Below are 17,559 nucleotides of genomic sequence, written 5' to 3' on the forward strand. Positions count from 1 at the left end.
AAAAGCAAAATCATGTGCTTCCAAGGTCCATTCAAAACTAAAAAAAATAGACTTGCCAATGTTTCTACATCATGAACATTGTATTTCACGTAAATGTACTGCTATAGAATATGTGGAGACATTCAAGTGCCTGGGTATAACGTTCAACAGCGGCATGTCTTGGCAGCCTCACATGGCGTTTTTATGTGGCAAACTACGGAGTGTTGCATATCTGCTTCTCAACTTAAAGGGTGGAGTACCTATACCAATACAGAAAATGATAGTTCATGCATTAGCGTACAGTGTGCTGAGGTATGGTACAACGATCTTCGCCTTTTGTGCAGAGCGCTGGAAAAATCAGATTGATAAACTACTAAAAAACATATTAAAAAATGTTGCTTACGGTACTACACTACATGACAATAATATTTTTTATGAATTAGGAGTTTGCACATTTAAGGATTTATTTACCAGACCGGTCATTATGCAGCATAATTGCAGCGAATAATTCAAAGAGGCATACGATGCACCTCAATTGTTAAGAAACAAAAAACCTTTAAATTACCCTATTCCACTACTAAGTATGGAGAAGCGAGAAGTGTATACATCCCCAAAATATTTAATGATTTGGCTGATGAATTCTTTTGGCAACTTGAAAAAAACCGTTGAAGAAATTATTGATAAAACGTTGAATTTTAGTTCTGATATTTACTCAAGTTGTTTATGTGTTTGTCTTTGTTTACTATGTCATTGTCCGTTAACAGGTAATACTACCAACCTTGCTTCCGCAAGTTTGAAAAAGAAATGCGTTATGTAAATTACGTCATTTTCACCTATTATGTAAATATATAACCACATCGCTGTACCGACTCTGTACCGACTCGCACAAGTCCTCGTGGACTTAGACAGGCCCGCTTCATTGTTTTGCATTTGGATGCGTGTAAATAAACTTCTTGTTATTATTATTATTATTATTATTATTATTATTATTATTATTATTATTATTATTATTATTATTATTAATTATTATTATTATTATTATATGGCACTCGGCGGCGATTCGAACAGCCCAACACTGCTGCTCTGAATGTTATCAGGTTTGCAAATATCGACCAGTCTGAGATTCACCGCCCCCTTGGTTGATCATCGCCCTGCTAATCCTGGCTCTTCCATCGATGAAAACGATCCGGGCGCCTCCATCCTGATCCTGGCGCTTCAATCGCCGAAAATCATCGCATCTGGAAACCTTGGCTCCTAGGCTTGCCTATTTAAGAAGACAGCATTCTTTGTGACGCTCTGCAGTCGGGGCGATTCGAACGGCCCAACACTGATGCTCTGTATTTTATCAGGTACTGGACTCTAATTTACCTTTACCTATCGGTTCTGTTGCCGCTGACTGCACCGTGCTTGTGTCGAACTATGTCACATTTAGAACACTGCGCCGACTGCGTTACATGCCAAGAAGTGCTACCGGACGATGGACGGTATCTGTGTTGTTTCGAGTGTAAACTCGGCTACCACCTAGGACAGGCATGTTCCGGTGTTAGTAGTAGTACCTATATGGACATGGGACAAGCGAAAAAGGACTCATGGATTTGTAAAACATGTCGAACTGGAAAAAAACGCACCTTTTCCCAGTCAAAAGCGGCTCCTGCAGGGAAAATCACCGAATCTGAACAGGTACTGCGGCGCGAAATCCGGGAGATCAAAGCTAACCGAGCATCACTGCCAGTTTTGCACCAGAAAGTTGACTCGCTCTTGCTGCTCAAGGCAGAATTCACGAAGCTAAATCTGTCGGACAACTGGAAGAATCACTCGCGTTTGTGTCAAACCAATATGACTCGGCACTTGAGCAGGTGAAAGCTAGCACAGAACTTGCTGCAGCACACGAGGCAGAAATTGGCGCACTGAAAGCGACGGTACAAGCACAGTCAGAGGAACTACAAGCTCTACGTGAAGTTCAAAACGAAAATGAGCCAAATAGCAGAAAATGTAATCCGGAGATTGAAGGACTGCAACAAGAAGAACATGAGAACTTGAAGGAAAAACTGGTTGACCTTGCGAATTAGCTTGAGCTGAACTTTTCGATCTCAGACATTGAAGCAGCCCATCGGCTGCCTAGCAAGAAAGAAGACCAAACTGTGCTTATCCGTTTCTCGACAGTATCAGTGAAAGAGGCGTGGTTTGACGGGCGTAAGAAACTGCGACAGTTATGTGTGACTGATTCAGACTTGAACCTTTTCTTCAACGACAACCTAACCAAGATGAATCGGGAACGACAGAAAGCTGAGCTAGTTGGTAAGGATTCATTATGCAAAATAGAAGTGAGGCGTGCAGACAGGACACAAGAGGAGAGAAGTGGACAACACGAACGCCGACTATCAACGCCGACTATCGGCGCTCGTGTTGTCCACTTCTCTCCTCTTGTGTCCTGTCTGCACGCCTCACTTCTATTTTGCATGAATCGGGACCTGTTCTGGCGCACGCGCATGGCAGCGAAAGAAAAAAGAATCAACTACTGCTGGGTGAAAGGCGGAAAAATTTACGCAAAAAAAGACTCAAATTCCTCTCTCATTCCTGTGAACTGGGAAGCTGATATTAAAAGAATTGCTTAAGCAGAATGGCAGCGACTTTCAGTGAGTTATCCGATTTCACCTCTTTCAAGAAGTCGTTTTTGCGCACGTCACCAAGCGATTTTACACTTGTGAACATAAACATTAGGAGTCTACGTAAATACGGGGACGAATTAAAAGTGTTAGCTGAATCTTTACTTGATTTTGTAGATGCTTTTGTGGTCACAGAAATAAACGTGTCAGAATATTTCCTACATATGTTCTCGTTAAATGGATACAGGTGTTGCAGTATAACACGGACTAACTGTAGAGGCAGCGGCATTGCTATATTTGTAAATTCAAAATATGACACTTCACTGGTAGACTTTACGTTCAGGCATGCGGAATGCCTCGCCGTAAATGTTTACTGTGTAAATTATGAACTGTTATTGTTAGCGGTGTACCGACCCCCAAGTAATAGTGCAACTAGTTTTGTGGTGGAACTAGAAGAAGCATTGAAGAGCTGGTCATCAATAGATCAAGTTTGCCTGGCAGGGGATTTCAATATTCGTTGAGAACTGTCTAAAAGTAAATACGGCGAAAACAAAGGCCGTAATTTTTCATACCAAAGGCATGAGTATTCTTCCTCCAGATCTAACATTAGCGTATAGATCCACAAATATAGAACTCACTTTTTTTGCAAAGGTGTTAGGGGTTCACTTCACGAGTACCATGCAATGGGACGACCATGTAAGCTTTTTACTCCAAAAACTTAGCCGCATAACAGGTGTTTTAAATCGCTACAGATATACTTTACCCGTCTCTGTAAAATTATTAATTTATAATGCCTTATTCGTGTCTCACATACATTATGGGCATCTTGTATGGGGCACCACAACTGAATCTAACTTGAGTAAATTATTCCGTATGCAGAAGAAAATAATACGTGTCATCGCTAATGTACCGTTTGCCGCCCATACTGAAAACCTGTTCAAGAAATACAACATTGCGACAGCCCATAACATCTATAACTGCAGACTATTACGCGAGTATTACTTTAATACCAAACGTAACAATACTTTACTTGTAGAACTTGCAAATCTATCCGTCAATTCATACCGTTATTCAACTCGTACACCTGAAGTCTGGAAGGTTCCGCGCTCTACAACTAACTACGGTTGTCAAATGTTGTGTAACAACCTTCCAAGATTACTGAATTTATACGACAGAGCAGGCTTCAATTTACAGGATTTATCACTGTCAGAATTTAAAACTCTATTGCTTTCACTTTAGAGCAAGTTTGTTAATGATTAATAATGTGTGTTATGCTCCTCTTTTTTTTCTATGTTAACAAGTGTATATCATTTATTTATTCCAATGCCGCAGTGTGTTTTGCATTGTTATTGTGGAAATATTTCACTGTTCTTTCATATATTGCATAACTGCAATGTTTTATGGCCACTAGATAAATGTAATTTATATGGCGCTTGATGTGTAACCCCATGCAGCCATATTGTACCTAAGGGGGTGAGGTTACCTCAAGCCGCGTCTGTGCGGCTTTTTTCCCTCATCCACCTCCATTTACCACTCCTCTGTACATGTGTGTGTGTGAATGGAAATCAATAAATCAAATCAAACATTCTATGTCCAACAAACACCTTAGTATCAGATTATTTATCCGTTTTGGCATCTTATGGTTTCACGTCAACGGTGATTGTACCGACAAGAGACGAAATTTTGAATGGCCGTGTCGTAACGTCTTGCTTAGACCATATTGAGGCTCGAGCACCTAATCATTCGCTCAATTCTTGTGTTATCACTCATAGATTATCTGACCACTATGCTGTCGCTTGCCCTGTATCCCTAAGTGTATCGTTCGTTGGCACGCAGTATTCAAGTGACAGTCAGAACCACGTCATAATTTCAGATTAAGTTTGTGGATCAAAAGAAACTTGACAGTCTCATTGTGAATTGTACCTGGTCTTCGTTGATTGCCGGTAGGCCCCCAAACCAAGTGTACGATAGCTTTTGTGAGCGTACAGCACATTTCGAACGGCACTGCACATTTCTCAGGAATAAAAAGTGCAGGAAAAGCTATCCGTGGATTAATTTCGATATTATGCAAGCCATATCTCACAGGGATTGGCTTTGGAAAAAAAAAGTAAACGTATCCCTAACAATAAAGACCTCCAATTAGAATATACGATTGCAAGAAATAAAGTAATTGCTCTTCTCCGCGCTGCAAAACATCGCTTTTTCCTACACAAATTTTATCAATCGTCCAAAAGTGCTACCAAAACTTCGTTGCTGATAAACCATCTCAGAGCGAAATCCGAGACTGTAAAATCTGTGATGCAACATTTTCCCGGGAACCCTGTCGAAACAGCTGACTTGTTCAATCATTTGTTCAGTCAGGCTTCAACAGAGGCGTTGTCTGAGCATGGCAAGATGTGACGCTTGGTGATTCTTTGACAGCATCCACATTTTTACCGCGGCTTCCGAAATCGGACCTTGCCCGGATCATTCGCAGTTTTCGAACGAATAAACCACCTGAAGTAGATGGAATATCTGTAAGCTTGCTGAGAAGAAACTTTGAGGCGCTTTCAGATATTGTGCTTTTCATGTTAAATGGCTTCCTAGATACTGGAACTGTGCCACAAAATCTAAAAAGTGATTTAGTTAAACCACTTCATAAGGTAGGAAAGAAATCAATTATTGAAAACTATACCGGCCTATATCCATTTTGCCCGTATTATCTGAGGTTATAGAAAAATTTTTGCTTGAGGTTATGACTTCTTTCATTCAAAAGTTTTCAATTTTGTCTGACCAAAAATTTGGTTTCGTGCAAGGCCGCGGTACAATTTCACTCCTGGAAGAATTTGCAGATGATTTGTATTCTGCTTTTGAACTCAATCTGTTTAGCTGTGCTTTGTTTCTCGACGTATCCAAAGCCTTTGATTCAGTTTGCCATGACATATTACTTCGCAAACTATATATTACTGGTTCTGGGGGCCCCTTCTATACTCTTCTTCAGAACTATCTCATCGACATGTCTGAAATGGTTGTTATAGGTACCAAATACTATAGCAGCAAATTATCCCTTGGTGCTGGTGTCCCTCAAGGGTCAATTTTATCGCCTCTTCTGTTTAACATTCTTGTGAACGATTTCATTTCAGTAATCCCAAATGGTAAAGTGTATCAGTATGCAGACGATACGTCCTTCTAACAAAGCATGTTAATTACAAAAAGGCTGCTGAATATCTGCAGCAATCGGTGCATGAAGCTATGGTCTGACTTTTTGAAAACAAACTTACCGTCAATAAAAAAAACACAAAAATTATATGCTTAAAAAATCCCCTAAAGATTGGAACCACGGTCATTGCAGTGTATCTTCAAGCCCAAGACTGTTTATCCTGTAAGTGTACTCCTGTCGAAATTACAAACTCAATATCTCGGCATTCATTTCGATAGTGACTTGTCATGGCATAATCATGGGGCGCATGTATACTCCGAACTAAGATCTGTCGCATGTTTACTCTTTAACATTAAAAGTTTGGTGCCGTTTCAGACTAAAACAATGATAGTACATTCCCTTGCATACATCACCTTAAGGTATGGTATAACGATTTTCGCTTTCTGCTCCCAACGTTGGCAGGACAGATTCGATAACCTCTTAAAAAAATACATTAGAAAGTGTGGCTTATAATCGCATGACACCATCAAACAAAAATATTTTTCATGATCTCGGTTTCCCATCCTTTCAATCTTTATTCATTTCTACGGTTGTGCTGCGCCACTTCTGGACGGATGAATTTAAGCAACCGCACGCCTTCCCGCGACCGCTGCGCAAAGAAAAGCGCTTCGTTGTACCGCGCGTATCTACTAGACACGGAGCAGCAAGACGCTGCGTGTACGTCCCCAAGATATTTAATAATTTGCCAGACGACTATTTTTCTGTGGACTCTCGGTCTAAATTGAAGAGCGTATTGCACACGTTGTAATACAGATGTATGTATTTATTTTCCTGTTGTTTGTCGCAGTTGTGACTACTATATGCTTTTGTTTCGATGCCTTGGAAACCTGATCTACGTTTATCACGATCATCTGTTTTCCTTTGTATTTGTTAGTTTTAAATTTGTGCATGTACAGTGCAACCACATCGCTTAGCTGACGATGCCGGGCCACATCACACAAGCCACCATTGGCTTAGATGGGCCCGTTTTGCTGTACTGATTTTCTTGGGTGCTTAATAAAGATTATTATTATTATTATTATTATTATTATTATTATTATTATTATTATTATTATTATTATTATTATTATTATTATTATTATTATTATTATTAAAAATGTTGCATACAATTCCCCAATAGTAACATCTGCAAAAATCTTCCGTGAACTTGGTCTACCGAACTTCCATTCATTACTTATAGAAACAGTTGTAGTTAAACATTTCTGGAATTCCGCTTTCAAACAAAAAAGTGCCACCACAAGGGAGCTTAGAAAACATGTCCGGTAAGTAGTTCCGCGTTCAGCCACAAGGTATGGCACGGCCAGACGCTGTGCCTATGTGCCTGACATATTTAACAAATTGCCAGAAGAAATTTTTAACGCGACATCAAAAAGCACGCTCAAGCACTTCTTAAAGCAGATAGAGTAAAATTAACCTCTTGTACATTTCTTCTGCATCGCAATATTTACCTCTTGAGCTTTTGTTATATGTAGATAACCAAATGTTATGTTGTTCTTTTCAATTTTTTGTTTTTAGTTTTATTTTTTTCTTTCATGTCTCATCAATTTATGTGCATCTTTTTGCCTTGCCTATCATTTTCATTGGCACGGTCCTACAAGCCAACTAAGGCTTAGACCGGCCTGCTTGTGTTGTTTTGTATATTGTGTGGCAATAAACATTATTATTATTATTATTATTATTATTATTATTATTATTATTATTATTATTATTATTATTATTATTATTATTATTATTATTATTATTATCGCTGCCGCAGTCGGCAGCGATACATTGGCCTGTGAAACTGATCGCTTGTACTTCCACAGAGCCTGCTGAAGGTTCTTCCCGCTGGATTGGAAGAGGTGCGCTCATCGACGCCTACCGACACAGCTCGGCTGATTTCATCGCCTGGATCCTGCTCTTCTGGCAACGCTGACCAGGCGTTTCAGCATAAAACGCTCACTCAACCCAGACCGCTTCGCAGTCGGCAGCGATATATTGGCCTGTTAAACTGATCGCCTGCACTTCCGCAGGTATATTTTCCTTTGTAATCTTTTGCTTCTCATTGTATGTGTGGTGCTGCCGACTGCCAAGCGTTGCTTTTATAACCTGTCGTGATGTCCGAAGACAGCCTTTGTATTACCTGTCAAAAAAGTCTGCCTAGTATTAGACGTATTATGGCGTGTTGCGAATGCAAATATTCATATCATCTCGGACAGACTTGCTCGGGTATTGCCCCTAATACCTTTAACACTATGGGACAGGCGAAACGTGAGGGTAGGGTATGCAAGACCTGCAGAGCGAACAAAAAGCAACCTTCTTCATCCCAGTCAGATTCAGCGCAGGCGGCAGGCAATAACGACGCTATTTTAGCTCTTGTTGCGGAAATGAAGGATGTAGAAAAAAGCTTAGAAGTACTACCGGCACTGCTGCATTCTGAGGTTGATTCGCTAATCCTTCTGAAAGCAGAATTCTTAAAGCTGTCGAAGACCGTCTCTGACCTCGAAGACGCCGTCACATTCTTTTCAAAGCAGTACGAGACTACATGTGAACAGCTCAAGTTGTCTGAAGAAGCCGCAAGGACCAGAGACAGAGAAATTCAGAAGTTAAATGAGGCTGTCCGTGTTCAGGCTGAGATTTTGCAACGATTGCAGCGCGATCAAAATTAATCTGAACAGCACAGCAGAAAGGCAAATTTGGAAATTCCTGGTTTGCCGGCTGTCGATAAGGAAGATTTGAAGAAAATACTGCATGATCTGGCTGAGAAAATTGATTTACCCGAATTTTCTGTTGATGCTGACGTCGTTGCTGTCCACCGACTTTCTGGCAAAACAGACACTGTCCCTACAATCTTGGTTCGTTTCTCAACGGTAAACATGAAAGAAAACTGGATCAAGGGTCGTGGAAAGCTTCGACAGCTCTGTGAATCCAAAGTGCTTCCGAAGCTTTACTTTAATGACAATCTAACCAAGGCTAATCGGCATCTGTTCTGGCTTGCGCGGGCCGCAGGCAAGCAACACAAGTACAAGTTCCTTTGGGTGAGAGCAGGCAAATGTTCGCTAAGAAGGACGAAGTCTCTCCACTCATTCGCATTACCAATCAAATGGATGTTGAAAAAATCCGATTTTCCGAGCTTTCAAGCTTTTAGGGACAGCTTCGGTCCAAATTCCGAATTATACTTTACTTTGGTCAATATAGATATTCGCAGTCTACGTAAATACTGGGATGAGTTTAAACATATTGCAGAAGATGCAACAAATTTTGTAGATGTATTTGTGCTAACCGAAATAAATATTCCTGAATCAAGCGCGCAGTTTTTTGTCATAAAGGGTTACCAGTGCAGAATTTAATACTCGTTGACACCATCGAGGGGGTAGGATTGCAGTTTTTGTGAATGAAAAATACACAGTATCACGCATTGATGTAGATCTCGCATTGATGTAGATCTTGCTAATGCGGAATGCCTGTGTTTAAATGTAAGCTTTTTTCAGACCACTCTTACTTTGTTAACGATCTACCGGCCTTTTGCAAACAGCGTTAGTCGCTTTATAATAGAATTAGAGACTGTTTTGAAGCGTTTCAGTGATGAGGAGGTGTTTTGCCTCACCGGTGATTTAAATATTCACGTATTATGCCCAGGCAAAGCTCAAGTGTCAGACAATTTATCTGCCCTTTCTGCTTTTGGCCTCGAAAGCATGGTCACCACCTTCACACGTGAAGAAATTGTGAATGGCCGAATAACGCATTCTTGCTTAGACCACATCACCGCACGGGCGCTTAATCACGATCTGCATTCATGCGTGATTACGCAACGCTTAGCAGACCACTACTTCACTGTCTGTCGTTTTAGCTTGAGGCGTCTTTTTAACACACCTCAACGTTGGAAAGTAAAGAGCTCAGATAGGATGACGCATGTTGTCTTTGTTGATCAACGCAAATTGGATGAGATGATTGGCAGGTTTCACTGGTTTTCAATGATTGTTTCTGGAGTGCCAGTGTTTATTTATGAAAAATTTTGTTCGAAAATACGCAGGTTTCAAGAAGCCTGCACTCGAATTGTTCTAACTAAACAGAGAAGAAATCACAACTGCCTTACCGTGGATATCATGAATGTTCTCGCATACCGTAACTTGCTGTGGAAACGGCTTAAACGAACTCGAAGCAATGCTGAGATTCGGGCTAGCAACAGAATCGCAAGGAATAAAGTCGTCCCCCTTATACGATGCGCAAAACGACGCTACTTTTAACGTCAGTTTCAATTATCCGTTCGAAACCCGGCCAAGACGTGGTCACTGATAAGCCACCTACGCGGTAACGACACTACCCATTCAAATCTAGCTGACGCTTTCTCATGTGATCTTGCACAGACAGCCACAATCTTCAATCAACATTTCGCGCGCGTTTCGGGAGCAACTTCAATGGTGCCAGCTGGCCGCTCTGGAAAAGAAAAACTCATATCGGCTTCCGCGTTCTTACCGACGATAACATTCGACACACTCGCAAGAATAGTTGCTGGGCTTAGGCGACATTAACCAGTTGGTATAGACGGTATATCGGTATCTTTGCTCCAACGAAACTTCAACGCACTATCGCGTATTCTTCTTGTCATACTTAAAGGATTCCTAGAGACGGCTTCAATGCCGGCAGAATTAAAAACGGCTATTGTATCTCCATTATTTAAAGGAGGAAAGAAAGGTATTGTGGACAGTTACCGCCCTATTTCGATCTTGCCTATCATGTCACAAATAATAGAAAAATTTCTCTTAGAAACTATGACGTCATTTCTAGATAAGTTTTCAGTTATATCGAGTCGTCAGTTCGGCTTTGTCGCGGGACGGGGCACCATTGCTCAGCTCGAGGAATTTTCAGACGAATTAAACACAGCTTTAGAACAAAACATGTTTGCATGCGCATTGTTTCTCGATACTTCTAAAGCCTTCGATACTGTGAACCACGAACTCCTGCTTGAAAAACTATACCTGCTCGGTTTCAGGGGGCCATTTTACCAGTTCCTAAAAAACTATTTGTCCGGCCGCTCGCAGGTTATATCTTTAGACAACGAGTTATTCATCAATAACAAGCTACGTTTGAAAGCTGGAGTGCCTCAGGGCTCTATATTGTCTCCTCTTCTTTTTAACACATTTATAAATTACTTTTCTTCAGCTGTGTCGAAGTGTATGATATTTCAGTATGCAGATGACACTGTCCTTTTCACTAAACATATCTGTTACTCAAAAGCAATTGCGTTACTTCAAGAGAGTGTGTACGATGCAGTGACCTGGTTTGCTAACAACTGTTTGTCAATAAACAAAGAAAAAACAAAAATCTTCTGTTTTAGAAATCCACTTAAAGCAACGGTTACAAATTTACCCTTGTTTCTACACTGTCGTGCTTGCCAATCGTGTCAGTGTGCCCCTGTAGAATATGTTAACTCCATTAAATACCTTGGCATTTTCTTTGACACTGACCTCTCATGGAATGATCACATGACATATCTTTGCGGCAGGCTCAGAAGTGTTTCCTCGCTGCTTTTTAACATTAAATCCATTGTTTCGATGCCTGTAAAAATCACTATCATGCACGCCTTAGCATACAGTGTGTTACGTTACGGCATTACATTGTTCGGGTTTCGCTCGTCTCGAGGGCTCTGTCGAATTGACAGAATTCTAAAAGATATGTTGAAGTCCATTGCTTATAACTCTTCCTCGGCCGACAATGTGAACTTGTTTATACATCTCGGACTTCCGTCATTTAAAACTTTGTTCACTCAAACGGTTGTGGTAAAACATTTTTGGAACCCTGATTTCAAACAGGAATATATTGCTACCCGTGCACTGCGGAAAACATTGCGTTTTATAGTACCGCACTGCAACATAAGATTTGGTACAGCTAGTAGGTATGCTTATGTCCCAAGAATATTCAATGACCTACCTGATCATATATTTACTGCAACTTCGAAACGAAACTCGAAAAAAAATGTTGAAGGCACTGTAAGATATGTATAATACTACATTTCTCTTTTCTTGTTTCTTGTATTTCTTTTGTCACTGATTTCAGCTGAGTTTCTGTTTCATTTTTGTGTGATAAACTTCACGACGTTTTCATTTCTGTACATGTTGCCATTTTGACTTTGTTTGCCGACATGCCGGGCCAAGTCACGCAAGCCACTTCCTTGACTTTGACGGGCCTGCCTTCTGATGTACAATTATTGTAAGATGGCAACAATAAACAACATTATTATTATTATTATTATTATTATTATTATTATTATTATTATTATTATTATTATTATTATTATTATTATTATTTGTTGAAGCGATTTGAATAATTTGCCGCAGTTCGTCGCATTAGTACTCCAACTAATTAAATTTACCCTTCAAAGTGTCCATAGTTTTTAGATAAATAATTGAAGCCGACGCATATGCTGTGAAATCTAGCACATTGCTAAAAGGGATCTGTAAAATAAAACGACGCAGACAATTTTGACTTCTCGGCGCATTTTTCTTTTACATGATACCTTCGTACGTTAGGCGGCTCAGCCCTCGCGTTCACTGCCTTGTATTTGTTTTTCTAGCATTACGCGGGTTGCATGAGAATAATCGTGAACAAAACGCATCATATCCCAGCTTGATGATAAAAAATATAGATAACCCGCCGCGGTTGCTCAGTGGCTATGGTGTTAGTCTGCTGAGCACGAGGTCGCGGGATCGAATCCCGGCCACGGCGGCCGCATTTCGATGGGGGCGAAATGCGAAAACACCCGTGTGCTTAGATTTAGGTGCACGTTAAAGAACCCCAGGTGGTCGAAATTTCCGGAGTCCTCCACTTCGGCGTGCCTCATAATCAGAAAGTGGTTTTGGCATGTAAAACCCCATAAAAAACAATATAGATATATGTTGTCGACGCTGTACACGCGATGTGCTTAGCACAGTACATGTTTAAACAGAAGTATAGGGAGTCCACATATACTCATACTACGAGACGCAGATGCCTAAGTAGTCCACTAAAAAAGTGACGCCATAAAAATGAAGCCAAAGAAGGCCATCAAAATTGCATGTTCCGTCTGACAATTGATTGCGCGTGAACGTCGCCCTTGCGCGTCACCTGATTCTAATGGGGTTAAAATAGATTCTATGGTACTGTATCATGGTATTTCGAATGTAAATAGACCAGCATATACTCTAATTGACATTTTCCCTAAGTTTATTTATTCCAGTTCCATATTTGCACACTGCACTGGGTATAGAGATTTAAAAGCAAGATAAGATGACTAGAGGTGTTTGTAAAAAAAGTAAATTCTGAGGTACTAGGTGCCGAAGTGGCGGTATTATTGCGAAGCACGTCTCCGGACCGCCTCTTGAACCCGATGGTACACAGGAATGCTATCGGTGTGTACGGCACCCATGTCTTTGCTATATAATGACGCACCACTATTGAGGAAGTGTAGTTTGGGCATTTATATCACACTTTATTGCACGAGCATGACGAATAGAGGATGTACTTTTTTTGTAACTTCTTTCAGCAGCAACTGGAGCGAAAAACCTCACACAGTGAAATCTGCCTCCCACAAATATTCTATGTGCGGCTAGTATATCCACAGTAATCGACAACTCGGTCACGCTTCCTTTAAGCTCGAGGGCTAATCGGTCGAACCGAACCAGGCCGGTACGGGCTGAATATGAAATCACCGGGCTCGGCCGGGCCAGCGCTTTCGGGCTCGGCTGGGTCCTGTGCACTGCTCTATTATGGATCCCCTGTTACTAATTCTGCTGATAAACTTGGTGTTTGTCAGCTTCAAGACCGTGACACGCAATCGGAAAGTCTTATTCTCCTGCCGCGCGCTACTGAACAGGACATATAAGGTGTCCCAGCTAACGATAGTCAAGTTGTTCAAAGAAAAAAAGATTGTTAACAAAACTCTCTGCAAGCTCCAATTTTAAGACCTACGGTGTTCGCTTGTCAGAACGCGAACGACTGAATACCCTAGGTCTGCTATTTTCCGCCCTGTTGTAAATCCTTTTTTCGTTGAATAGTTTGGCTAACGCTAGCTGCGACAAATTGCTTGCTTAGTTTTATACATATTAATTTGCTGTTCTCTTCTCAGGCGTTGTCAATTGCAGCCTTCAATTATTTTGTGTAAGCCAACTTCAGCGCTGCTGAACAGGAAAGTGTCACCTGCAAAAGGTCGGTTAGTTACATAATCCCCGTTGATAATTGCCCCCTATTATTTCCCATTGGAAAGCAATCACGGTGATTCGTCGTGTACGGGCTCAGGAAAATTTCCGGAGTCAGTGCCTTTGGTTTCTCTTCCACGATGAATGTATAGGGCACGCGTCGGGCCCAACCATCCCAAGTGCGTTGCAATTACGGTAGCAGAGCGATCAAATGAGGTATCTTATGGCAGCTTTGATATCTTGTGGTAGCGTATGGTACCTGGTAGCTTTCCTGCGATGTATCATGTCCAAAACACGGCGGAGCGCCTAGCGTTGAAACGAAGAACATCCGTGTTGCCAGTGGGTTTCTGCTCAAGCAATACTTCTTTTCAGCACTCAAAATTGACTGGTGTGCAGGAAGAAACGTGTTTTTACCGTAAACCATCGTTGTTCGTAGTGAGCAGGTACGGCATATTTTGGACATCCAAAAATGTGTCCCGGTCAGCTTAATAGTTTTAAGAATAATAGTTTTTATAATAATAATAGAATAATCAGCTTAATAGTTTTTGGTCCGGCGACTGGCATTGAGCGTTCAAACGGCTGCATGCGACGGCTGAATGGTCGGGCAGCCCCTACAGTACGGTTACGTGCCTTGAGGTAGGACTCGGCCAGTGTGGCCGCCCCGTACGTCTCCATGAGCTCGGTAGGCGGCAGCTCACACCAGATTTTGCCGTTCTTCATCACGCCCACCTGCGCACGGATCGACGCGAGTGTGTGAGTTTGACGGGGAAGGCACAACTGCGCTAGAGGGTGGCATGGCGGAGGTGACGTGGATATTTACAATCAGTCGATAAACATTCTTGCCTAGGCTTCTTTGCAACAGTACTCCTGTCAGTAAAGTACTTGGAATTGTTCAATAAGAAATTTCGGCAACGGTGATGCCTGCTTTCTCAGGCCCAGTATTTAATTAATTGATTCATTGTAATGGCTGCACGTTTAGTTCATTGGAAATTTTTTACAAGACCAACGATAAATGTTCTTCGTGATGTTCTTCTTATCCGGGACGCTGTATCGTAATTGTTAGGAAAAAAAATATCAGCGAAATTATACCAACTCACAACAAGGTAAATTTGATGGACGTTATTTTCTTTAACGCAGAGACGAAAAGTAAAAGAAGTCGCAAGCATTGCACCACTGAAACGAGGATTTGCGAAAAACGTAGCACGCTTGGGATACACCCATTCGCACGTCAAGCACAATGCATGTCACGGTTGGGAGGCATCTCCTACAGCACACAACGTTCAAGGCGGAGATCTGGAAGCACACCGAGTGACCAAGCAGTCTCACTCCCATGTCAAGCCACACCGTTGAAAACTAGGTTGGACGCGGACCGGCGCATCAACGTGGCAAGCCAGGGCGAAGAAAGTTCCTTGTTGTGCCGAGCAACACGCGGGCTCTCCACAGTCAATAGATTGATGTCTCTTAAGTTCTTGACCTGTAAACGTCATTAACGGGGCCCTGCAATACCTTTTCTTCAAACCCGATTACGCAGTAAAATGAGTGCTATGCATCTCAAACAGTGAGTACACCCCCCCCCCCCCCCCCCAAGTTTTTTCTTGAAGAACACCTCATAAAAATGAAGATGTAAAGAGCGCAATGTTTACTTGCCGCATTGCTCCTGAGTAGAACATTTCCTTTACGCTGGGCAGGCAGGAAGGTTCGCTACTTTCTCATCCTTCCCGCGGTGCACTTACGACAACTTTTCTTCAATGTTGGCCTCTAACAAAAGTGTCCGAGAGCGACCAAGGAGCGGTGAAAGGGCGGTCTCGTCTCGCTAAGAACTGCCGCTTCCCAGTTTTGACAGAAGGAGAAAGGAGCATGCGTGCGCACTCAATAATAACTCGGGCCACATGACATATTGCCATGGCCGGTTTCGTGACACACGCGGCGTTATATATATATATATAAGATGTCAATGCAGCAGGAGCGACTGAGCAACAATATATTCAAGAAAGCTGTGCTTCACGGTGGCCAACGCTGTGACCGACCACGAGGAAGGGCTACCTTTAGCACTCAGGCCAACTGGACGACAAAGCCGAGCTGGGGCCGTGTAACGTAAAACTCTTCCAATATGTTTTTATTCCAATCTCCTGACGTCAAATTTGCGTAACCGCAGACGCAAGCATCGGGTGGTCACCCGCAAGGTTGTCTGAACAGACCACTCAAACGATCTTCTCATTCATAGGAGGTCACTTTTGTTTGCTTGAAAAACGAATAACATTGCCTGCACTGAGCGGTTTGTCTTATATAATTGGCTCGCAAGAGGCGAGGAGCATGTTCAAGTGGAGAGGGATTTGATGGGGCCGAGCCACTGCACTGAATATCGATAACCGGATGAAGAGGGTGGTGCCGGCGTCTGCGATTGGTCCGCTTTCTCTTACTTAGCTTGCGGTGGCTCGTCGACAATCGCGGCGGCATGCAACGGAAGCTTAAGATTGAAGCTAAAACGGTTCCTCAGCAAAGAAGAGTTGGCAGAACGAGATCGTAAACGTGCCGAAAGTTATCGCAAACGTTACACGGCCGCGCAAGAAGTTTTATTACACGCAAATAAACCCATGCTCTCTGGCAGGGGCGAGTAGCCAGTGCCGGAGCGATGGGCGGCAGCCATCTTTTATTCCTTTCAGAACGGGGCAGCCTGCTGCTATTCAAAAGAAAATTCACTTTTGTTCGGCATATTAATGCATCTTTAATGCGTACACGTCACTTTGACGCGGTAAGTTTTTGCGATTTTGTGACGTCGCGTGAGAGGCAGGTGAAGTGGGTGCAGCCCGAAAACTTTTGAGCAATAGCCGAGGGTTAATGGCGAAAAGGCGTCGAATCAGAAACAATTTTTGTTTTGTTAGGTCAAATAATGCATAATCAGTGTGTACACGCCATATCAGATGGGGAGCTATCGCGTTTTTCGTGACGTCGCCTCACAGACAGGTGAAGTCGGGGTGGTCCAAAAAAGTTTTTGACCAATCGCGGTGGGCTGATTGCAGAATTGGAATAGAAAAGTATGGAAAAGTCATACGTTAGAGCGCCCCTGCACAGCAGTGGGGGGGGGGGGGAAAGAAGGGGTCGGCGAAAGCAGCTTTGTGTGGTATGCCCTGTCGAAGGTACTGGCTGATGACACGCGCATAGACGGAGTTGGGGGCTGCTTCGAGGCAGAGCCCCGGACTCGCGACGGTGACATTGTGCACGGACGCCAGTGACGCAGCCGACAGGTGATAGAGGTAAGAAGACCGCGCAGGAAACAGAATATCGGAGAGTAACCGGCAGGCCGGTTACTGTGCCTCAATGGGCAGGAACGAGCCATGACTGGGTGGACAGTTAGCTAACCTGCGGACGGCCTGAACGACGGGTGATGAAGCTGCCAACGCGGGCGGACTGTGCATGGCATATAAGTCTATAAGTGCGGCAACACGTCCAGTGTTGCGGCTGTCACCGGTTGTGAGTGAACCATGCACGGTGGCGGATGGAAAGTAGCCCGTGCAACCAAGGAAGCAGACAAGTGCGCCATCGGAATACGCGCAAACAGAAACAGACGGAGGTGAAACCACGGCATCAAAGTCGACATGCGGCTGTGGAACGTCCCGTGATG

General features: G+C 42.6%; 1 protein-coding gene across 4 annotated transcripts in view; it reads right to left on the minus strand.

The window, feature by feature from the left end:
* LOC135898293 (ABC transporter G family member 23-like) overlaps positions 1–17,559 on the minus strand; it is a 222,863-nt gene that overhangs the window by 154,496 nt on the left and 50,808 nt on the right. For all 4 annotated transcript variants that reach the window (XM_065427162.2, XM_065427161.2, XM_065427164.2 and 1 more), the window contains one exon: positions 14,568–14,666. In XM_065427162.2, coding sequence (XP_065283234.1) covers positions 14,568–14,666 — 99 coding nt within the window. The remainder of the gene's footprint in view (positions 1–14,567; positions 14,667–17,559) is intronic.

The sequence above is a fragment of the Dermacentor albipictus genome, chromosome 5 (assembly GCF_038994185.2).
Source record: "Dermacentor albipictus isolate Rhodes 1998 colony chromosome 5, USDA_Dalb.pri_finalv2, whole genome shotgun sequence".
NCBI lineage: Eukaryota > Metazoa > Arthropoda > Arachnida > Ixodida > Ixodidae > Dermacentor > Dermacentor albipictus.